The sequence below is a fragment of the Lutra lutra genome, chromosome 4 (genome assembly GCF_902655055.1).
Source record: "Lutra lutra chromosome 4, mLutLut1.2, whole genome shotgun sequence".
Classification (NCBI taxonomy): Eukaryota; Metazoa; Chordata; class Mammalia; order Carnivora; family Mustelidae; genus Lutra; species Lutra lutra.
The window spans coordinates 162,237,331-162,262,811 of NC_062281.1; the positions used below are offsets into that span (position 1 = coordinate 162,237,331).

At 38.3% G+C, this 25,481-nt stretch overlaps 2 protein-coding genes across 3 annotated transcripts in view; one reads left to right on the forward strand and one right to left on the reverse strand.

The window, feature by feature from the left end:
* ZSWIM5 (zinc finger SWIM-type containing 5) overlaps positions 1-25,481 on the forward strand; it is a 224,171-nt gene that overhangs the window by 26,714 nt on the left and 171,976 nt on the right. The window lies entirely within an intron of this gene.
* LOC125097156 (60S ribosomal protein L37a-like) lies at positions 965-1,349 on the reverse strand. Its single transcript, XM_047724657.1, has one exon. It carries the CDS (start codon positions 1,338-1,340, stop codon positions 1,020-1,022), a length of 321 nt encoding a protein of 106 aa, XP_047580613.1. The 5' UTR covers positions 1,341-1,349; the 3' UTR covers positions 965-1,019.

The following is a 25,481-nucleotide window of genomic DNA, read 5'->3' on the forward strand; positions in this document are numbered from 1 at the left end:
TCTAATTTTCATGTGTGGTGTAAGGAAAGGGTCCAGTTTCATTTTTCTGCATGTGGCTGTCCAATTTTCCCAGCGCTATTTGTTGAAGAGATTGTCTTTTTTCCATTGGACATTCTTTCCTGCTTTGTTGAAGATTAGTTGGCCATAGAGTTGAGGGTCTATTTCTGGGCTTTCTATTCTGTTCCATTGATCTATGTGTCTATTTTTGTGCCAGTACCATACTGTCTTGATGATGACAGCTTTGTAATAGAGCTTGAAGTCTGGAATGGTCTTAAGTGTTCTTACCCCTCATATACATGTACACAAATGCTAATAATATGATGTGATGAATATATTAATCAACTTGATAATGGCAAGCATTTCACAATGTATATATATATTAAATCATATTGTACATCTTAAAAAATCACATTTTATGCAGCTTAAATATATAGAATTTTTATTTGTCAATCATACTTTAATAAAGCTGGGAAAAAAAATGTTCCTCCCTCCAAAGAATTATTTGAAATGTACTTGCAACTTTTATGCAAGTGTGAGATTGTTTCAAAATAAAAAGAAATATGATAATTAATCTTGTATGAATTTTATTTAATAGTAAGTGCTTTTCCATTATCTATTTACTTTGAGCTGCTCAAGAGAATATTTTTGTAGTCATGGAGATAAAAAATACAGCATGAGGAATATAGTCAGAGGTATTGCAGTAATGTTGTATGGGGACAGATGGCAGATATGCTTGTGCTAAGCATAGCGTGATGTATAGACTTAATCAAATTACTGTGTTGTACACCTGAAATGAATGTAACATTGTGTGTCAACTATAGTTGATTCAATTAAAAAAAAAAGAATATTTTTTTGTTTCTTAGCTTATAATTCAAATCTCCAAAGTTATTTGAAAAAGAATTACTCTTTAATGTTTTAGTTTCATTTCATGTTCATTTTATTTTTATTTTTATTTATTTATTTATTACATAAATTAACCCATTTATTATAGGCTAGCAATGTTTCAAATGGTGGTGCTTCTACTGGTCTTTCAACTCCTTCAGTCTTCTGATGGCAGACTTTACTGTGACAGCAGAAGTGGTGTTGTAGGTCCAGGTGCCACCAGCGATGGTTTTCATGCAGGAGCCACAATGCCAGATCCCCACAGCTCGTCTTTTCATCTTGGTTTTGCCACAGAAGGAGCAAGTGTACTTGGCGTGCTGGCTTATCTCAATCTTCTTCACCATCTTTCTGAGGGAGGCACCATAATGGGTCCTGTATTTGCCCACGATTCCGACCTTCTTGGTGCATTTAGCCGTGTGGGTGCAAACTAGGTCTGAGCCCAGAGAGCTCATGTTCATTTTAAAGGTTAAATTGTCAACAGTATGAACTCATCATTCATTTTAAGTAATAGTTGGTTATTTCTTATTCAAATTATAAGCTAAATTTTTAAAAGATTTTATTTGTTTATTTGGCAGAGAGAGCGTACAAGCATAAGCAGGGGGAATGGCAGAGGGAGAGGGAGAAGCAGGCTCCCCACTGAGTAGAGAGCACGATGTGGGGCTTGATCTCAGGACTCTGGGATCATGACCTGAGCCAAAGGCAGGCGCTTAACTGACTGAGCCACCCAGGCGCCCCTAAATTTTAAGTTTTTGTGTCTTTCCTGGATGTATGAATTTATAGTCTTCTAACTTACATATGTATCTATTTTCCCCTCTCTAGATAGAGAGCACAAGTGTGAGCGGGGAGGAGGGGCTGAGGGAGGGGGATAGAGATAATCCTAAACAGGCTCCACACCCAGCATGAAGCCCAACAAGGGGTTCAGTCTCACGACCCTGAGATTATGACCTGAGACGAAATAGTCAGGCACATGACTGAGCCACCCAGGTACCCCAGTCTTCTAATTTTTTAGTTTTGTGAATATTGGCATTTAATGTAATCTCACTTTTTTGCATAACAGTGGCAATAACAACAATATTGATAGCTAATACACAGTGAACATTTACTGTGTACTAGCACTGTGCTAGGTCTTTAAGATGTTTTGAGTTAACTCTTTTTTTTTTTTAAGAGAGAGAATGCATGCAGGGACCACATCGGGGGTGGGGGGGCAGAGAGAGAATCTTAAGTAGGCTCCAGGACCAGTGTGTAGAGCCCATGTGGTGCTTGATCTTATGACCCCGCGATCATGACTTGAGCCAAAATCAAGAGTCAGATGCTTGACCAACTGTGCCAGCCAGGTGCCCCTTAATTTAACTCTTAAAACAATCTTCTGAGGTATGTACTGGTATGATCCCAATTTTACAGATGAGGATATAATACCAGCATAAGCAGCTCATGAACGTTCCCATAACTGGTTAAGTGGTGGAGCTGAGGTTAGAACCCAGGCAATCTGATGCCTGGGTTTAAGATCTTAATCATTATGCTATATTCAATTATATATATAGTGAAAAATAAAACAAGCAGTTTAAATTCAAAGAGTGATTGAGAAGGGGGAAAAAGTCAGTTAAATGAAGACAGTATATATTGAAATTATGTTTCCTTTGCTGTCCATAAACAAGAAAATTCAGGCATAGATTTTTTTTTTTAAAGATTTTATTTATTTATTTGACAGAGAAAGATCACAAGTAGATCACAAGTAGACGGAGAGGCAGGCAGAGAGAGAGAGGGAAGCAGGCTTCTTGCTGAGCAGAGAGCCCGATGTGGGACTCGATCCCAGGACCCTGAGATCATGACCTGAGCCGAAGGCAGCGGCTTAACCCACTGAGCCACCCAGGCGCCCCAGGCATAGATTTTTATATAATGCATGACAAATCTTTATTACCTTTAATAACACACAATCTTGCCTTCTGTATTATATCACATATTTAATGTGCAGACCTTTTAAAAAAAACTAGGTGGTGGTGTACTAGAACCGTATCTCTACTATTGAGCCCAATATATTAAATTCATATAATCACAGACCTATTATGTATTCATATAAATTGGATGGTTATAATTTTAATAGAAGGAAATAACTCACTTGTAGTATAGATAGAACAGTCAAACAGGTAACTTCATAAATGGAGAATATGTTATTGATTTTATTCACTTTATCTTTATTTGTCTTTATGATTTACCCATAGCAATTTAAATATTCTCAGTCTTTCTTGTGTTACAGAATTTGTTAGAAAGCAGTAGGTTTTTACAGAGGATGAAAAGAGGCAGAACATTTGGAAGTTTTACCGAGGAGTGGTTTATAAAACTAACTTTTTTAAAAAAAGATTTTATTTATTTGACAGAGAGAGAGAGAGAGAGAGACAGTGAGAGAGGGAACACAAGTAGGGTGAGTGGGAGAGGGAGAAGCAGGCTTCCTGCAGAACAGGGAGCCTGATGGGGGGGGCTCGATCCCAGGATCATGACCTGAGCCGAAGGCAGGTGCTTAACCAACTGAGCCAAACAGGCGCCCCTGTAAAACTAACTTTAAGAATGATTTGGATGGCGGTTGTAATCTAAATATGTGGCTCATTTGCTAACTGTTCCAAACCCTGTGATTCTAGGAAAATTATAAGGTCACATTGTGGGAGAAAAAAATGTGCAGCAGTTTTTGTAGCTCCTTTTACGGGAGGATAGTTTCCTCCAGAGTTCAGCTGTAGGAGATAATGTACCTGAAGGTGCTTGTTAAAATATACAGTTCTGTACTGATATAAATAGTGAATTTTCTAAGATCATATGTGGTGAGCTTGCTGCAGAACTGTACATTAGCATTTTTTTCAGTTTTCTGAATAGTAAAATATTTCATTTTTTAATAATATATTTTGTTTTTAGCTCACTGCTCTAAAAGTGTATTTGGAGTACTAATTTGGCACTCACTTCTTCAGTTATATTCTGTTCCCTATGTGCCTATATGTGCCAACATATATGCTATTTATTTCAACGGGATTTTATCTTCTTTTTTTGAGCAGATTAATTTGGGGGAAGGAAAATACAACTCTTAATATCTGTCAACAAATATGGTCAAAACAAAGTATATGAGCAGAACCTGAACAGGATCCTGTTGGTCCAGCGTCACAACCATTTGAGCTACATTTGGCTCAGTCATTGAATGGATCATCTTTTCTTTCTTTTTCTTTTTTTTTTTTATTTTTTGAACATTATATCTGAGTCCACACCTATGAGCATTCTTACAATATGATTTGGTTTCCTTCTGAATTTTGGATATTATGGATTGGGAGGATTTTAGAAGAATCTTTAGGCTGAAAAATTGGTATAGTAAAATTTATGATTCTTTAAAGCAGCGTGTGAGTGGAAAAGGTAAACTGTTACTTGAATAGCTTCATTTATTTATTTTTTTTAATAGCTTCATTTAAATCTCTAATACCTTTTGCCTTTATAAAAAGGTTATAGATACCATTGGATTTCCAAATAATTGTGTGAGATTTTGCTAAAATAATTGCTCGCCAGGAGGTTAAATAACTTTTGAAGTGTATTTGTTGAATTACTCTTAATAACCGAAAATTGGTTACAGTGATGTAATGCTCCATACAGTATTCCCTCAGCTTTTTTCTAGATATAGTATTGGTTAATGTTCATTCTCACAAAGCCCCTTAGATCATGCTTTATATCCTTTTAATTATACTTTCATGTGTTTGTGATTCTTTTGGGGTTATGGAATAATAATAATATGAAATATCCTTCTATCTTATGAGAACAGACTAAACTATTTCCGTAAGAAGTGTAGCAGTCAGCAGAGCTGCAGCAAGAGAGGCTTTCACACTTCTGATAGGCTGTGAAACTGCTCAGTGGATTTTGGTTTGAGAGATGATATCCATTTTAAGTTAATCTTTGTGAGATACATGTTATTGTAGACAATTCAAATTCAATTGACTTTCTACCCTTAGAACAAAGAAATACCACACATTAATTTTTTCAACAAAAAATAAAATTGTTTTTTTAAAGGGATTTTTACAAGCCAGGAGGAGAGGCAGAAGGAGAAGCAGACTCCTCACTAAGCAGGGATCCCGATGCGGGGCATGATCCCAGAACCCTGGGATCGTGACCTGAGCTGGAGGCAGATGCTTAACCGACTGAGCCACCCAGGCGCCCCAACATAAAATTAATTTTTGAGTCTTAGTTGCTGTGGTATAATCCTGGAGCTTGTTGAAAAAGCAACAGAGGACGGTATTTGGCATTTTATTAAAAAAATTTTTTTTAACAAAGCTTGATTATAGGGAATTGAAAATGTATATGTGGGAACATGGGACATTCTGGAAGCCAACATGGAGTAGTTGTGTTCCATTGGCAGAATTTTTCAGTAAATGATGTAACGGTTAATTGAATAAATCCTTGTATTGTAATTTCTTTTTTTTTTAAAGATTTTATTTATTTATTTGACAGAGAGAGATCACAAGTAGACGGAGAGGCAGGCAGAGAGAGAGAGAGAGAGGGAAGCAGGCTTCTTGCTGAGCAGAGAGCCCGATGTGGGACTCGATCCCAGGACCCTGAGATCATGACTGAGCCGAAGGCAGCGGCTTAACCCACTGAGCCACCCAGGCGCCCGTGTTGTAATTTCTTAGTTCTACACTACACTGTTAAGTGTTTTTTTCCCCAAAAAATTACATTTAGAGTAGATACGACGAATGAGTGATTTCTAAAAAAACCCCAGATTACTATGTTGTAAGTTAAATTACTTTTTAATAATCATGTGAAATAATGTAAATTTGATACTATGCTAAATATTGGTAGTTCTCTAATCATTTTTTAAAAAAAAATATTTATTTATTTGACAGAGATCACAAGTAGGCAGAGAGGCAGGCAGAGAGAGAGGGGGAGGCAGGCTCCTTGCTGAGCAGAGAGCCCAATGCAGGGCTCGATCCCAGGACCCTGAGATCATGACCTGAGCTGAAGGCAGAGACTTAACCCACTGAGCCACCCAGGCACCCCTTTCCAATCATAAGTTATTTCATGTCCTTTGTTTGAGTGTATAAGATGCATTTCTTTTTTTTTTTTTTTTAAGATTTTATTTATTTATTTGACAGGCAGAGATTACAAGTAGGCAGAGAGGCAGGCAGAGAGAGAGAGGAGAAAGCAGACTTTCTGCTGAGCAGAGAGCCCGATGTGGGGCTCGATCCCAGGACCCTGGGATCATGACCCGAGCCGAAGGCAGAGGCTTTAACCCACTGAGCCACCCAGGTGCCCCAATAAGATGCATTTCTAAAATTAAAACTGTCTTCTAATTTATGTAGCTGCCTATTCTTAGGACTTCAATATTTACTTCCCAAATGTGATTCACTGTGTTTCTGAATGAGGTGGGAGGGATTATGATTAATTCCATTATTGTTGAGGATTCAAAAAGAATTATTTTTTAAAGTAGTTTAAACAGCTTGGTTTTATTTTAAAAATTACATACTAATTAATTACAACAGTATATCAAAGTTCAGAGGAAAAGTTAAATATCATCTGAACATTTTTCCAGACAGCCTTATCAGTATACAGGCACAGAAATATATGCATATAATTTTATCTAAATAGGCTCGTAATAGTATGTACAACCTTTGCGTTGTTTTAGATCATTTGTTTAAAATGAAATAAATAGTTTACATACACATACACATAGATATTGCTGAGTTTTAGTATTTCATCATTTTAGAGGGATAATGTTATCTTTGGGAAGATTTAAAAATTTCTAGTGCTTTTATGTATTACAGGTTTTGTTAAGTTTTTTTTATTCACTACGTACTGTGCATTTAGATTTGTGTTGTGGGGGCGCCTGGGTGGCTCAGTGGGTGAAGCCTCTGCCTTTGGCTCAGGTCATGATCTCAGGGTCCTGGGATCCAGCCCCACATGGGGCTCTCTGCTCAGTGGGGAGCCTGCTTCCTCTTCTCTCTCTGCCTGCCTCTCTGCCTACTTGTGATCTCTGTCAAATAAATAAATAAAATCTTTAAAAAAATAAAAAGATTTGTGTTGTGGGAAATGCTTATTCAGCTCCTATCATTTAATATGGATTATCAGTACAGTAGAACTTTTCTCATTCATTTATTCATTCAGTAATAGGAGTTGAATTAGTTGAAACTGTATATTAAGCTTGTAATGTGGGCTGAACTGTGATAGGCAGTAGGGATATAAAAAGAGAATGACTTGAATTTGTTGATGGTAGGAAACAGTTGGAGGTACCTGATGAGAAAAGTTACACAAAATATATGAGGAAAGAATCTGGCAGTTCTGTGTCATTAGAGTCAAATAAAAAAAGACAGTGTAGCCTGGTGATAAGATTAGGGCTCATATTCCAACTGTTTGTGTCACTTACTAGTTCCTTGGTTTTGACTAACTAATTCCTTTAGGTGACAACATTCTTTTCTCTAGTATGAGGCCATAATATCTACTTTTTCCAGTTGTTGTTAGGACATTGAAAGTTACTATATGCTAGGCTCTGTGCTAACTGCTCTCATTTATATGTTTTCCTACTTACTTGTACGGTTGGATTTGAAGGAGATGTAGAGAAATTCTTCAGATGCTGGTGGGGTGGGGAAGTGAATGTAAGAAGAACATTCCAACCAGAAGGAACTAGATGTACAGCTTGCAAGTGTAAAAGGATGTGTAAAATAACATGATGTTTGAGAAATGATGAGCATGTGTGTGAAGGCAAAGCATAGAGAGATGAGAGTTGAAAGTGGAAATTTAACTTGTGATGATCGAGGGTCTGTCTTTCTAAGCACTTGGGCTTTCTCCTGTAAAGCAGGTTGTGCAAATTCAGTTGTTCATGGGGAACCAAGCAGCTAAGGTAAATGAGTGAATTGGACTGGGTAAGGACTCTGGTAAACTCTGGGAAATCTCAGATCATATATGTGCTGTCCTACCTAGGTATCCTCTCTCCTGCTCCAGCTGAGTTTTGCTATGTGCAGATTTGGGCCCAGTGTTGCTAAATTTTCTAATTTTTTTGAAGTGAAACCAGGTATCTATATTTTTAGCGTGAAATCTTCCTGTGCTCAAAACACTTGTGTATGGGGGAAAAACCTTACATCTTTATTCAGCCCATCAATTTATGGCTTCTGCTATAGAGAGCTGGGAAGCCATAGTAGCTTTTTAAAATAAGGGTAATTGGGGGGCACCTGGGTGGCTTAGTCATTAAGCGTCTACCTTTGGCTTAGGTCATGATTCCAGGGTCCTGGGATCAAGCCCCACATCAGGCTCCCTGCTCAGTGGGAAGCCTGCTTCTCCCTCTCCTACTCCCTCTGCTTGTGTTCTCTCTCTCACTGTGTCTCTCTCTGTCAAAGAAATAAATAAAATCTTAAAAAAGGGGGGGGGGGCAATTGACATGGCCAGATTTGATTTTGAAATAGATTATTCTCATCTCAGTGTGGAGGGAGATTGGGTTGGTAAGAATAATGAATGAACACAGAATGGCACAGAATGTAACAGAAAATGTGAGAGAAAAGGAGGGGCTAACCTAAGGCAGTGGCATTAGGGCTAGAAGAAGAGATGAATTGAAGTCAATTTCAGTGCAGTGCTTCCCTGTATTTTCCCTTTCATGGACTATTGTGGATTTACTGTTTGGAAAGGTTTATGTCTTACAAGCAAACTGTATTTATTAGCAATCATATTACCATAAAATTTAATTGTCACTTACAGGTTCCTATAGGCACAAGATGACTAGTGCATACAACATTGAGTTGTGCAACTCTAGTTCATAGTAAAAAAACAAAACAAAACAAAAAAAACCCCAAAACGTAAAAAATCCAAACCCTGAAATTGTAATTAGCCTTTGTAGCCTTACTGTAAGTATGACAATAGAGAAAAGTGAATGTGTACAATTCCTAATTACTACTCAAATCTAGCTAAAAAGGAAATATAAATTAGTTTGACAGGCAATGTTACACTCTGAATGAGAATACACATCTTTTTTTTTTTAATATTTTATTTATTTGTTTGATAGAGAGAGATCACACGTACGCAGAGAGGGCAGGTAGAAAGAGGGGGGAAGAAGCAGGCTCCCCGCTGAGCAGAGAGCCCCATGCGGGGCTCGATCCCAGGACCCTGAGATCATGACCCGAGCTGAAGGCAGAGGCTTTAACCCGCTGAGCCACCCAGGCGCCCCGAGAATACACATCTTCTAAACAATTCATTGTATCAGTCTCAAACATTTTGGTCTCATGACCCCTTTACACTGTTAAAAATTACTGAGGACTCCCACAAGAACATTTGCTCATGTGGGTAATTTCTATCAATATTTACCATATTAGAAATGAAAATTTAAATAAGGGGTCTGCTTTGGAGTTAAATCGCTCCAAGAAAGTGTCATTTATTTATTTATTTAAGATTTTACTTATTTATTTGACAGAACACAAGTAGGCAGAGAGGAGAGGGAGAAAACAGGCACACCGCTGAGCAGAGAGCCCGATGTGGGGCTTGATCTCAGGACCCTGGGATCATGACCCGAGCTGAAGGCAGCCGCTTAACTGACTGAGCCACCCAGGCGCCCCAGAAAGTGTCATTTAAGCCGAGATCTGAAGAATGCAAAATATAAAACCTGTCAGTGTTTCCAGTCAGTTTAGGAAATGAATCATAATCATTTCTCAGTACCTCTCTAATTTGGAAGATGTGAAGCCCAGACTAGTCACAGAAACTTAAGCTTGATTAGCATACTTTAGCAACAACAGTAATAACTAATATTTACTGATGACTTACTATATTTAAAATTGGCAATGATAGCAATGATATAAGCTACATAATATGATTATTATTTTACAAATGAAAGAAGTGATATTTGAAGAATTAACTAACTTGACTATTAAATTTTGGGGACAAAACTTGGATCCACAACCTGAAATTTTTATAACAACCAATAAAATAGGAACGGCAAACAATAAAGCAAGTTCTGCACTATATAATAAGTCTTATTTTTAGTAATTACTTTAACTTGCACTAACTTATTTATAGTAAGTTATTAGTATAACTCAGAGTATTATTGACATGTTGAAATTATTCCTAAAAATGCTTTTGTGTTAAACCTATTTTTTTAAAAGATTTTATTTATTTGAGAGATGGGGGAAAGAGAATACATGCACAGTGGGAGAGGGCAGAGAGGAGCAGAGGGAGGTGGGAAAGAGAGAGAGGGAGATAATTTCCAGCGGACTCCATGCTGAGCACGAGCCCAATGTGTGGCTTGATCCCAGAACCTGAGATCGTGACCTGAGCCCAAACCAAGAGTTCACTGTTTAATGGACTAAGTCACCCAGGTGCCCCTGGGTTAAACCTGTTTTTATAAGAGATGAAATACTACTAACTGGGATAGATAGGAGTCAGTACAATTGTATTTGCAATGCCATGTCATTTAAATATTCCATGTGGTGGTATAGCGGATACTGTTAGCACAACACAATTTGATTTTTCACCTTTTTCTTTACAGTTTCACCTCCAGGAATTTCATTTGATTCAACTACTTTTAGATTAAGTTTTATTTTGAATATGTTACTGAACTCGAATAAAAGAAAAATACATTATTCTTTTCCTAGAAGCCCATATTCTCTATGTCTTCCACTATTACCATGATTTTTACCGTTGTGAAAATTCAAATTTTTATGGTTTTGCAGTGTAAAAATTGCCACTCAGCTCTTTAAGGCAGCAACTGCCATATTATCATAGAACTTAAATCAGAAAAGGATTTTAATTTTTTTGAAGGATTTATTTATTTATTTGACAGAGAGACACAGCGAGAGAGGGAACACAAGCAGGGAGAATAGGAGAGGGAGAAGCAGTCTCCCTGCTGAGTAGGGAGCCCGATGGAGGGCTCGATCCCAGGACCCTGGAATCATGACCTAAGCCAAAGGCAGATGCTTAAGGACTGAGCCACCCAGCACCCCGAAAACCTTTTATATGCCAGATACATTCAAGCCCATTGTCTAAATCACCATAACAACCCTGTAAAGGTATTATCTCTATTTTACAGATGGGAAAAAATGCCCCCCCCCAAATTAAATACCTCATTCACATTCCAACAGCTAGTGTTCGATAGAGCCAGGATTTAAACCCAAGCGTATTTGATTTCAAAGGGATTTCAAAGTTCTGTCACATTACTTAAAAACTGTAAGCAGTTCGGTCAATAAATACTTGTCACTTGGGAGATAACATTTGCCAAACATGTTTGACAAAAGATTGGTATTTAAGATATATAAAGAACTTTTGCGACTCTATAATAACAAGACAAACAAGACAACTCTATAATAATAAGACCCAACATGATACGGGCAAAAGGTGTAAATAAACACATCACGAAAGTTTATATACAAATGGCTAATGAACAGGGTCACCTGGGTGGCACAGTGAATAAGTGTCCGACTCTTGGTTTCAGCTCAGGCTGTGATCACAGCCTTGTGAGATCAAGCCCCAAGTTGGCTCCATGTTCAGTGCCTAGTTTGCTTGAGATTCTCTCCCTCTCCCTCTGCCCCTGCTCATGCTCCTCTCTTTTTCTCACTCTTTCTTGCAAATAAAATAAATAAAATCTTTTTAAAAAACCCAAATGACTAATGAAGACATTAGAAAACACTCAACATCATTAATCATCAGTGAAATGTAAACTAAAACCACAGTGAGATGTTACCGAATTCTTGTCAGCATGGCTAAAATTAAAAAGCCAAATATTGGCAAGGATGTGGAACAATCCCAAGTCTTATACATTGTTGTTGGGAATATAAAATGTTATACCTGTTTTGGGAAAAGGTCTACACATTCATCTGTGCTATGATCCAGAAATTCTATTCAAGTATTTACTTAAGATAAATGAAAGCACATTTCAACAGTATCAACAAAAAACCTTGTACAGGAATGTTTATAGCAACTTCAGTCGTAATAACCCTCAAATGGAAACAGCCTAGTTGTACATGAACAGAAGAATGGCTAAATAAACTTGATATTTATATATGGACAACTACTCAGCGGTACAAAGGAGCAAACAACTGGGACACCTGCGTGGCTCAGTTGGTTAAACGTCTGCCTTCGGCTCAGTTCATGGTCCCAGGGTCCTGGGATTCTGTTTTGCATCTATCTCTTGCTCGGTAGGAAGGCTGCTTCTCCCTCTGCCTGCTGCACTTCCTGTTTGTGCTCTCTCTCTCCTTCTCTCTCTCTCACTCTTCCTCTCTCTCTCTAATAAATAAAATCTTAAAAAACAAAACAAAATACATGATACATGCAGCAACATGAATACACCTTAAAAATATTAAGCTGAGTAAAAAAAGCCTCACTTAAAAGGGTATATGTTTGTTTGATTTTATTATAGGAAGTTCTACAACAGGCAAAACTAATCAATAGTTTAATAAAATCAGGACACTGGTTGCCTATGGAGGGTATTGGCTGATAGGAGGCTTGAGAACATTTTCTAGGGTAATGGTAAGGTTCTTGTCTTGATTTTTTTAAAATTATTTTTTGGATTATTCATTGCAAATGCAGTAAGTACAATTAATTTTTGGGATGTTGATCTTATAACCTTATTGACCTTGGTTATTATCTCTCAATAGTTTCTGTGTAGATGCCATAGGATTTTCCCTGTGTAAGATCATGCCACCTATGAATAGTGTTAGTAGTTTTATTTCTTCTCTTCCAATTTGGATGCTTTTAATTTTTTTTTGCCCTTTCTCAGTCACCTTTGCAGTCTATTCCTATCCTACCCAGCCTTGGATTAAGTGTCTCCTGGGTATCTCCTTTTACATATCTCTTTAGATCTTCAAAGTCACTATGTCCAAGATTGAGCTCCGAATCTAAGACTGAACTTTTCTACAAAAGTCCTGTTCCTCCAGAACAGGTAATGACATCACTTGGTAATGACATCACAACTAATTGTTTGGGTGGAAATCATCTGTGACTCCTCCATTTTCCTTACCTATCATATCTAATCCACCTGTAAGTCCTGATGGTTCTGTTTGCTAAATATTTCTTGAATCATTCTAAATCTTATCTTCTCTGTTACCACTATTTTTAGCCAAATTACCATCATCTCTTGCCAGGATTATTGTACTTGCCTAACTGGTTCCCTCAGAAGCTTGATTTTTCCATTATCTGTTCTTCACCTTTCTATCAGTGTGATCTTTCTGAAAAGACAAATGTGATCACATCACTGATAACTTTCTAATGGCTTCTTCCTGTTCAGGTCCAGAAAGGCTCGAGTCCCTGCCTGCTTCCTTCCCATTGTTCTTTGTATAAAGATTAAAAATATAGTCTGCAAGGCCCTGCAAGATATGGCCTTTGCATACCTCCCGGACATTATCACATTGGCTTTCTTTTAGTTCTTTGAACTAGACACCCATTGAACTTTGAGTACCAAAAGAACAGGGATCATGTATAGTTAGGGCCTGACATGGTAGACACTAATAAGTATTAGTTGAATAAATATAGATTATGTGCCAAGATAGAGATGCATGTGTTCCTTATCTTGGTGGTGATGATAGTTTCATATGCGTATGTCAAACTTAATACATGCCAAACCATAACCAGTTGTACACTTTAAATGAATACAGTTTATTGCGTGCCAGTTTTTTCTCAATAAATGTGCTAAACAAACAACTATATGTTCCTTTTTAAGGTCTTGGCGCATTCTTTTTGTCTCAGATCTTCTTTTGCTCTTCTTTGCTCACCTAACTCCTACCTATTCTTCAGTCTTGACTTAAATATAATTCCTCAGAATCTAACTTGGAATCCCTCTTCCCATTTCTCTAGGTGAGGTCTCCCTATTATATATCCTATACTTCAGAGCATTTCTCATAATTATGTGAAAGTATATAATACTTGTTTAATGTCATCTTTTCCCCTAGACTGTAGGCTTCATGAGGATAGGGACCATGCCTTTCTTGTTCACAAATATATGCTAGGGATATATTATAGGCACATATCATATTAACAAATAAAATATGTATCCATCTTGGACAGCCACATGCAGAAAAATGAAACTGGACCCTTTCTTTACACCACACACAAAAATAGATTCGACATGGATGAAAGACCTCAATGTGAGACAGGAATCCATCAAACTCTTTGAGGAGAACACAGGCAGCAACCTCTTCGACCTCAGCTGCAGCAACTTCTTCCTAGGAACATCGCCAAAGGCAAGGGAAGCAAGGGCAAAAATGAACTATTGGGACTTTATCAAGATCAAAAGCTTTTGCACAGCAAAGGAAACAGTCAACAAAACCAAAAGACAACTGACAGAATGGGAGAAGATATTTGCAAATGACATGTCAGATAAAGGGCTAGTATCCAAAATCTATAAAGAACTTACCACACTCAATACCCAAAGAACAAATACTCCAATCAAGAAATGGGCAGAAGACATGAACAGACATTTCTTCAAAGAAGACATCCAGACACATGAAAAAGTGCTCAACATCACTTGTCCTCAGGGAAATACAAATCAAAACCACAATGAGATGCCATCTCACATCAGTCAGAATGGCTAAAATTAACAAGTCAGGAAATGACAGATGTTGGCGAGGATGCGGAAAAAGGGGCTCCTCCCAACACTGTTGGTGGGAATGCAAGCTGGTGCAGCCACTCTGGAAGACAGTGTGGAGGTTCCTCAAAAGGTTGAAAATACAGCTACCCTATGACCCAGCAATCGCACGACTGGGTATTTACCCTAAAGATACCAATGTAGTGATCTGAAGGGGCACATGCACCCAAATGTTTATAGCAGCAATGTCTACAATAACCAAACTATGGAAAGAGCCTAGATGTCCATCACCAGATGAATGCATAAAGAAGATGTGGTGTGTGTGTGTGTGTATAATGGAATACTATGCAGCCATCAAAAGAAATGAAAACTGGCCATTTGCAACGAATGCAAATCCTCAAGTTCGTGGATGGAACTAGAGGATATTATACTGAGCAAAATAAGTCAATCAGAGAAAGACAGTTATCATATGATCTTTCTGATATGAGGAATTTGAGAGGGCGGGGGGTTTGTGGAGGATAGGGAAGGAAAAAATGAAACAAGATGGGATTGGGAGGGAGACAAACCATAAGAGACTCTTAATCTCATGAAACAGACTGAGGGTCACTGGGGGTTGAGGGGTAGAGATAGGGTGGCTAGGTTATGGACATTGGGGAAGGATTGTGCTATGGTGAGTGCTGTGAAATGTGTAAGCCTGATGATTCACAGACCTGTACCCCTGGGGCAAATAACACATTATATGGTAATAGAAATAATTAAAAAATATGTATCCATTTATTCTGTAGATATCCATTGAGCTTTGCCATGAACCAGGTACTCTTTTTAGTTCTGGAGTTACAGTAGTGAACAAAACAGGAAAAAAAAATCTTTGCACTCATGGAATTTATATTTAAGAGCTGAGACAGAGACAAATAGTCAGGTGGTGGTAAATGCAATGGAGAAAAATAAAGTGGGGAAAGGAAGGTGAATAAGTAGTGCTGTGGCATATAGTGAATTTGTCTCTTTGCCCATAGAGACATAACAGGGATTTAGAGTCTGGGCATTGAGGGATAACCTAGGAGCTCTAGACTCCTTGGACAGGTGGGGCATAAAGGATATTATGAGATTAGTCTTGAAAGTTTCAAGGCAATTAGTGAACCTACATGAGTGTTGAGCAAGGGAAGGATGGAGAATCTTGCTGGGATCACACAGAATCCTGGGTTCCTTCTGTTTCTCTTGCAAATGGTGGTATGGAAGTCCCCCCTCCCCCCCGCTGTTGTTGTTGTTGTTGTTTAAGATTATATTTACTTATTTGATGGAGAGACAGCCAGAAAGGGAACACAAGCAGGGGGAGTGGGAGAGGGAGAAGCAGCCTTCCCGCTTAGCAGGGAGCCCTTTTCGGGCTGATCCCCATGACCTGAGCTAAAGGCAGACACTTAAGGACTGAACCTCCCAGGCACCCAGGTGGTATGGAAGTTAAACTGATTTTAGATAGGGCACATAGAGCTCTGAGTGTTTTCCTTGATTGCTGCTGATAGATTTATAAAGTACGAACCATCAGCAAAATCCTATGGGACAGTCTGCTTAGCTTTAATCTCTCTCTGCTCTTGAGAAACTCACAATCTGGTTGACAAGACATATATGGGAAAAATAATTGTGATATGGAACAATATAATAAAAGTGGTAGAAATGTAAATTGCTACAGGATGGAAGAAGGTGAGAATAATTGCAGAAGGTGTGGGGGCAGAAAGGAAGCTGGAAGGTGAAACAGGGTAGAGGAAGGTAAGATTTCAATTAGCAAAAGTGGTAGGAAGTGCATTTTTAAGCAAATGAACATTTCTATTTGAATGCCTTTCTTCTACCTCAAACTTAGCATGTGTAAAGCAGATGTTTTCCACAAACTCAGATCTTCCCCCACCATTTCCTTATTTGTAATTATTCTCTCCAGTATTTAAACTGTGAGCCTTATGACAGCTCTCTCCTTCTAAAATAATAAAAGACTACCATTTATTGATTCATTGCAGTATCCAGACTTCGTACTAAATGGTTTACATTATGCAGTTTGTATGGTCTGCTTTACAAAACTCTAAATGAAAATGCAGTTCATCTCTTGTTTCCCTAATTTAAATTATGACCAACCCAAGTCCCTATATACTGTACTTAATAGAAAGATCAATAGCACCCTTTCCCATAATGTCTGAAATACAGACACTTCCCTTTCCTCTGTATTGTCTGAAAGCATCAAAGTGTTTTTTCACTCCAAACAGAAGGTGTATCTGATTTCCACTTCTAAATAGGGAGGAATCTTGGTGACTCTCAGGTGGCTATTACAGATGGTACAGATATCAGGTACCTCCATAGTCTGGTGCTGCCTATCCCCACATAGCAAAATTTCACTGGGACAGCTTTTGGTGAAGGCTGGTAAGGTCCTTTCAAATGAGGATGATTCCATGGACAAGTTTACTCTCTTGGTTTTCCAGTTGACTCAGGGTGTTCCTCTCTATACACTTTTAATTCCTAGTCTTTTCGGGCATAAAACACAAGCTCTTCTTATATAAGGCCCTGTTGTAACAGAGAGGTTGTACTCAGGTAAGTTCAGGTATTCTCTCACTGTAGAGCCTGCAACCAATGTCTCTTGATGAGAATCCCCCAAGAACAAGGCAGGTTTTTTTCTACTACCAAAATGCAAAATGCGTCCTATTGTGTCGCTCCCAGAGTCTTTGTTTGACAATTAATCCTCCCTGGTAACCAGGAATGGAGGGATCTAGTGTGTAGTATCTATTATTTTCTTTTTTCTTTTTTTGAAAGAGAGAGCACACATGTGCAGTTGGGGAGGGGGGAGGGAGAGAGAGAATCTTTTTTTTTTTTTTTTTTTTTAAAGATTTTCATTCATTCATTTGAGAGAGAGCACAAGCAGTGGGAGCTGCAGGCAGAGTGAAAGGGAGAAGCAGGCTCCTCACTGAGCAGGGAGCCTGGGATCATGACCTGAGCTAAAGGCAGACGCTTAACTGCTTAAATGCCTGAGCCACCCATGCACCCCCAGAGAGAGAGAGAGAGAGAGAGAATCCTAACCAGGTTCCATTCCCAGTGTGGAGACTGTTGCATCAGGCTCCATCTCATTACCCTGAGATCATGACCTGAGCTAAAATCAAGATTAGGCACTGAACTGACTGAGCCACCCAGGCAGCTCAAGACTGTGGGATCTTTTCTTTCTTTCTTTCTTTCTTTCTTTCTTTCTTTCTTTCTTTCTTTCTTTCTTTCTTTCTTTCTTTTTAAAGATTATTTACTTATTTGAGAGCGAGCAGAACAAGCAAGAGAGAACACAAGTGTGGGGGGTGGTGCAGAGGGAATGGGAGGAGCAGGGAGCCTGATACTGGGCTCCATCCCAGGACCCTGGGATCATGACCTAAGCCAAAGGCAGACAATTAACCGATTGAGCCACCCAGCATTCCATATGGTATCTATTATTGAGTCTCAAAATATTTTGCTACATTCTGATCACTAAACCTTCTTGCTTTCTTTATATTTACATTAAAAAATTAAACTATTAAGTGACCCTTTTTAAGACAAAGGCCAGTTTCTTTGTTTAAAAAAAACTATCTGCTACAATTCTGAAACTCTGATTTACTTACCATCTCTTGGGCTATTGCTACGATTACATATTACTGGACCCCCTACTCCAGAGATTCTGATTGATTAGATCTGATATAAGACCTAGAAATCAGCATATTTTAACAAATGTGTGTTGATTCTGAAGTAGATGGTCTGCTGACCATCCTTGGGAAGGACTAAAGGGTTTCTCACATTCTTGAACTTCATGCCATTATAATTACTTGTCTCTGATCTCCCTTCCTCTCTCCTCCTTAAAGCCTTGCACATGTACATGTTCATATGTCTGTTTAGACACTATCTTCCCATATTTCCCTTGTGTGTGTGTGTGTGTTTTGGGGAGTGGGGAAGTAGCATCTTCATTATTCTGCCAAATCTCTCTTAATCCTTTAAAACTGTATTCAGAGGCACCCAGCTAGCTCAGTTGGTAGAGCATGAGACTCTTAAAACTGTATTCAGGGGCACCTGGGTGTCTCAGTTGGTTGGGTGTCTGCCTTCAGCTCAGGTCTTGATCCTGGGGTCCTGGGATCAAGCTCTGGTGATCGAGCCCCATGTTGTTGGGCTCCCTGCTCAGTTGGTAGTCTGCTTCTCCCTCTTCCTTTGCATACCTGCCCCCTCCCATGCTGTCTCTCAGATAAATAAAATCTTTATTTAAAAAACTGTATTCAGATGTTACTTTAGTCTTCCAGGTAGAAAAAAAAGGCTTTTTTTTTTTTTTTTGATTGCTTCTTATATATTGTAAGTACCACTCTAAATTGTTTACATTAGATTGTAAATTCCTGAGGACAGGGACAGTATAGGTAAGAAACATAACTATTCTAGAAAATCAGATAGAGCCTACAGTAAGTGATGTTTATTTGAGATCTGAAATTTGAGCAAGAATTAAGCAGATTAAGAGGCATAAGGAAAGTATCTCAGGGAGAATAACATTTGCAAAGTCCTAGACTAGGTCAGACAGTGACACATTCAAGACTGACAGAAATATAGTAAAGTTTGGCTAGGGTCAGATCAAAGAAGGTCTTACAGGAATCTTAAGCCAATTAGAAAATTAACTCTGCTGTTTGGAAAAAGAACTAGAGTTAGGGTAAAAGTGGAGGCAGGCAGAGTGGGTTTTGAAAAACTATAGCTGTTAGAGAATAATGTTGATCTGGGTTAGTGGAATCCATGAAAAAAAGTGGTTGGATTCTAGACATATATAGAAAATAGTCAACATTACTTTGATTAGATGTTGGGAAGACTGATGGCAAAGCAAAATTGGAGACAAGAATGACTGCCAGTTTTCTGGCTTTATGGTGGTATCATCTTGGCCTTGGTGCTGAGATAAAGGGGGTGGAGAAGTGGAAGGAATGTATTTGGGTGGTTGCGTGCAGTGTTAGGTGGCAAAGATGTTGAGTTCAGTCTTTAACTTGTTGAATTTGAAATGTACATGAGACATCCAAGCGTAGATAACAAGTGGTGTTTGGAAGAAAGAGGAAGAGATTTGATGTTGGAATGGGAGAGCATGCTGATGAAGAAAACAAAATATGAATGCTTGGTAATGTTGTGAGCCCAAATAAAATTGGTGAACCTGAACTTTTAGTAGTACCAGTCAGCCTGATTATGTGATATTTAACAGTGTCTTGTCTGGTCTGTAGAGCAAGATGGACGAATCTCAAAAACATTATGCTTAGTAAAAGAAATTTTAACCAGAAGAATATATATAGTATGGTTCCATTCAAATGAAGTTCTAGAATGGGCAAGGCTAACCTATGGCAAATAAATAAATAATAAATAAAATTAGTATAGTTGTTGTCACTGAAGCAGTTAGGGAGGTAGGGATTGACTAGGAAGTGGCCTGAGGGAACTTTCTGAGATGTGTTTATGTTACCCCTTTGAAATATTGTTAGGGTCATTTGTTCCTGTTTGTATTCAATTTTATAGAATCTACCCCCCCCATCTTTGTTGATTCGATTTTATTTTTTGAGGTTATAGAACATTATGAACATGTTTGTGTAGTCAAAACTATGCAAACATGCTCAAGGGTTGTTGCTTTCTATCATATCTCTCTACCATTGTAGTTAATTAATTTCACTGGTTTCTTTTTTTTTTTAAGATTTTATTTTTTATTTTTTTATTTGACAAACAGAGATCACAAGTAGGCAGAGAGGCAGGCAGAGAGAGAGGGGGAAGCAGGCTCCCTGCTGAGCAGAGAGCCTGATGAGGGGCTCTATCCCAGGACCCTGGGATCATGACCTGAGCCGAAGGCAGAGGCTTTAACCCACTGAGCCACCCAGGCGCCCCTAATTTCACTGGTTTCTGGTTTGGTCTTCCTCTATTTCTTTTATCAAAAATAAGCAGCTACATTTATGTAGTTTTATTTCCCAATTCTTTATCACATAAAAGAGTAGCTTGCTTTATTTTTATTAAAAAATTTTTGCTATAGAAATATGGTGGACATATAATGTTAGTTTCAGGTGTATGGCGTATTGTTTGGACAATTCTGTACATTATTTAGTGCTCACCATAAGGGTAGTCACCATCTGTCAAAATGCAATGTAATTACAATAATATTGACTATATTCCTTATGTTGTATTTTCATCTCTGTGACTTACTTATTTTATAACTGGAAGTTTGTACCTCTTAATCCCCTTCACCTATTTTGCTTACCTTCCCCACACTCCCTCCTGTCTGGCAACTATCATTGTTCTGTGTTTATGACTCCATTTCGATTTGTTTATTTATTTTGTTTTTTAGATTCCACATGTAAGCGAAATCATATGGTATTTGTCTTTCTTTACCTGACTTATTTCATTTAACGTATACCCTCTGGGTCCATTCATGTTGTCACAAGTAAAAAAATAGTATAGTTTATGTACTCTTTGGAAATTTGCTTGCCCCCCCACTTAATATATGCTGGAAATCATGTCCTGTCAGTTAATAGAGATTTTTTTTTAAAGATTTTATTTATTTGACAGAAAGATAGATCACAAGTAGGCAGAGAGGCAGGCAGAGAGAGAGAGGGAGAAGCAGGCTCCCCGCTGAGCAGAGAGCCCGATGTGGGGCTCGATCCCAGGACCCTGGGATCATGACCCGAGCCAAAGGCAGAGGCTTTAACCCACTAAGCCACCCAGGTGCCCCAGACTCGAACATTTCTTAAGTTTATTCTGAGTATTTAGTTCTTTTTGCTGCTGTTGTAAAGGGAGTTTTATATTGTCATATTTTGTTGACTTTTTTCAGAGAGCCAGGATTTTAATTTATTAATTTCATCAACTAGTTTCTGTTTTCTCGCTCATTAATTTCTGCTTTCATCATTATCTGTTTACTTTTTGTTCTTTTTCTAGATTTTTTATATAGAAATTAATTAGTTAATTAATTTTCATTATTTTCTTTTTATTGGTATAGATGTTTAATGCTATGAATTTTTTCTTTTGATCACTGCTTTAAGGGGATGCAATAGATTCTGATATATAGTGTTTTTGTTATTATTTTTCAGAAATCCCATCATTTCTGTTTGTATTTCTTTCCCATGTCACTCAAGAGTTATTTAACAGAAGACTTTTTCCTTTTTAGGTCAAAGGGTCTTTTTGTTTCTTTAATTTTGTTGCTTTATAATCATAGCATGCTGTTTTAACACTACTGCTTTCTGGAATTTACTGATGTTTTCTGATCAGTTTTTGTGAACATTCTATGTGCACTTGAGAAAAAGATATTATTTCTATTACAAGAGTGTTTTATTTATACTGATATCTGTATCTATCTTCGTGGGCTCTCATTGATAGATCTTTCTATATGCTCCTTTTTTAAAGATTTTCATTTTTTTATTTTTTCATTTGCTAGTGGGAGAGAGCACAAGCACCTAGAAGGATGTGAGTCAGAGGGAGAGGGAGAAGCAGACTTGCCGCTGAGTAGGGAGCCAGACACGGGGCTCAATCCCAAGACCCTGGGACCACGACCAGAGCTAAAGGCAGATGCTTAACTGACTGAGTCACCCAGATGCCCCTCTATATGCATTCTCTTTTTTTAAATTAATTAAAAAATTTTTTTTGTATTAACATATATTATTTGTTTCAGGGGTACAGGTCTGTGATTCATCATTCTTACACAATTCGCAGCACTCACCATAGCACATACCCTCCCCAATGTCCATCACCCAGCCACCCCATCCCTCCCAGCCCTCTTCCCTCCAGCAACCCTCAGTTTGTTTCCTGAGGTTAAGAGTCTCTTATGGTTTGTCTCCCTCTCTGGTTTCGTCTTGTTTCATTTTCCCTTCCCTTCCCCTATAATGCTCCATCTTGTTTCTCCAATTCCTCATATCAGTGAGATCATATGATAATTATCTTTCTTTGATTGACTTATTTCACTTAGCACCATACCCTCTAGTTCCATCTATGTCATTACAAATGGTAAGATTTCATTTTTTGGATGGATTCATCATATTCCATTGTATATATGTACCACATCTTCTTTATCCATTCATCTGTTGATGGACATCTAAGTTCTTTGGCCAGTTTGGCTAGTGTGGGCATTGCTGCTATAAACATTCGGGTGCACATGCTTCTTCAGATCACCACATTGGTATCTTTAGGGTAAATACCCAGTCTTGCAATTGCTGGGTCATAGGGTAGCTGTATTTTCAACTTTTTGAGGAACCTCCATGCTGTTTTCCAGAGTGGCTGCACCAGCTTGCATTCCCACCAGCAGTGTAGGAGGGTTCCCCTTTCTCTACATCCTTCCCAGCATCTGTCATTTCCTGTCTTGTTAATTTTAGCCATTCTGACTGGTGTGAGATGGTATCTTGTTGTGGTTTTGATTTATATTTCCCTGAGGCCAAGTGATGTTGAACACTTTTTCATGTGTCTTTTGGCCATCTGGATGTCTTCTTTGCAGAAATGTCTGTTCATGTCTTCTGCCCATTTCTTGATTGGAATATTTGTTCTTTGGGTGTTGAGTGTGGTAAGTTCTTTATAGATTTTGGATACTAGCCCTTTATCTGATATGTCATTTGCAAATATCTTCTCCCATTCTGTCAGTTGTCTTTTGGTTTTGTTGACTGTTTCCTTTGCTGTGTGAAAGCTTTTGATCTTGATGAAGTCCCAATATTTAATTTTTGCCCTTGCTTCCCTTGCCTTTGGCAATGTTTCTAGGAAGAAGTTGCTGCAACTGAGGTTGAAGAGGTTGCTGCCTGTGTTCTTAAGGATTTTGATGGATTCCTATCTCACATTGAGGTCTTTCATCCATTTTGAGTCTATATGCATTCTGTTGTTGGTCGGCTTCACCTGTCTTTTATTCTTATTGTTGGTCTCCTTCACCTGTCTTTTATTAAGAGTGGTATGTTAGGGGCGCCTGAGTGGCTCAGTGGGTTAAAGCCTCTGCGTTCGGTTTGGGTCATGATCCCGGGGTACTGGGATCGAGCCCCACATCGGGGTCACTGCTCCGCAGGGAGTCTGCTTCCTCCCCTCTCTCGCTCTCTGCCTGCCTCTCTGCCTGCTTGTGATCTCTCTCTGTCAAATAAATAAAATCTTAAAAAAAAAAAAAAAAGAGTGGTATGTTAAAGCATTCTACTACTAGTTATTTCTATCGATTTCTTATTTTTTTCTTCTGGTGTTTTGCTTTATATGGATGGGTTTGTCTTCATTTTAATTTTGGCTTTTAACATTGTAAAATATCTTCCTTTGTTTTATTTAATAATTTTGGCCTAATTCTGCTTTGATAACAGGATTGTTTTCTTATTGTTTCCATTTCCTCATTATTTCTTTGCTTATTCTTTTTTTTAAAAGTATTTCTAAATCTTGTTTTAGATGTATACTTATATGCAACATAGATTTAGATTTTATGAGGCAGTTGAAAATCTCTTTCAATAAGCAAATTAAGCCCGTTTTCAAAAAAATTTTTATTTAAATTCAATTAACATATAAGGTATTATTGGTCTCAGAAGTAGAGGTCAGTGATCATCAGTCTTAAATGATACCCAGTGCTCATTACTTCATATCCCTCCTTAATGTCCATCACCCAGTTACCCCATTCCACCACCCCTCTCCCCCGAGCAACCTTCAGTTTGTTTCCTATGCTTAAGAGTCTCTTATGATTTGTCTCTCGCTCTGATTTTGGCTTGTTTTATTTTTTTTCTCTTTTCCCTTATGACCCTCTGTTTTGTTTCTTAAATTCCACGTATCAGCAAGATCATATGATAATCGTCTTTCTCTGACTGGCTTATTTTGTTTAACATAACACCCTCTAGTTCCATCCACCTCATTGTAAATGGCAAGATTTCAATTTTTGATGGCTACATAATATTCCAGTGTGTATATAAATACCACATTTTCTGTATCCATTTATCTGTCGATGGACATCTGGGCTCTTTCTGTACTTTGGCTATTGTGGACATTGCTGCTATAATCATTGGGGTGCACATGGTCCTCTGGATCACTACATTTGTATCTTTGGGGTAAATACTCAGTAGTGCAATTGCTGGGTCATAGGGTAGCTCCATTTTCAACCCTTTGAGGACCCTCCATCCTGTTTCCAGAGTGCCTGCACTAGTTTGCAGTTTCTCCTTTCTCTGTATCCACACCAACATCTGTCATTTCCGGAGTGGTAATTTTAGTTATTCTGAGGTGTGAGGTGGTACCTCATTATGGTTTTTTTTTTATTAACATATAATGTATTATTTGTTTCAGGGGTACAGGTTTGTGGTTCATCAGTCTTATATAATTCACAGCACTCACCATAGCACATACCCTCCCCAGTGTCCATCACCCAGCCACCCCATCCTTCCTAACCCCCACCCCTCCAGCAACCCTCAGTTTGTTTCCTGAGATTAAGAATCTCTGGGGCACCTGGGTGGCTCATTGGGTTAAGCCTCTGCCTTCAGCTCAGGTTATGATCTCAGGGTTCTGGGATCGAGTCCCACATCGGGCTCTCTGCTCTGCAGGGAGCCTGCTTCCTTCTCTCTCTCTCTCTCTCTGCTTGCCTCTCTGCCCACTTGTGATCTCTCTCTGTCAAATAAATAATAAATCTTGAAAAAAAAAAAGAATCTCTTACGGTTTGTTTCTCTCTCATTGAGGTTTTGGTTTGTATTTCCCTGATGCTGAGAGATGAGGAGCACTTTTTCATATGTCTGTTGACCATTTGTTTATCTTCTTTGGAGAAATATCTGTTTATTTTTTCTGCCCATCTCTGGTTTATTTGTTTCTTGGGTGTTGAGTTTGGTAAGTTCTTTATAGATTTTGGATACTAGCCCTTTATCTGATATGTCATTTGCAAATATCTTCTCCCATTCTGTCAGTTATCTTTTGGTTTTTGTTGACTGTTTCTTTTGCTGTGCAAAAGCTTTTGATCTTGATGAAGTCCCAGTAGTTCATTTTTGCCTTTGTTTCCTTTGCCTTTGGAAATGTGTCTAGCAAGAAGTTGCTGTGGCCTGTGTTCTCCTCTAGGATTTTGATGGATTCCCGTCTCACATTTAGATCTTTAATCCATTTTGAGTCTATTTTTGTGCCTGCCATAAGAAAATGGTCCAGTTTCATT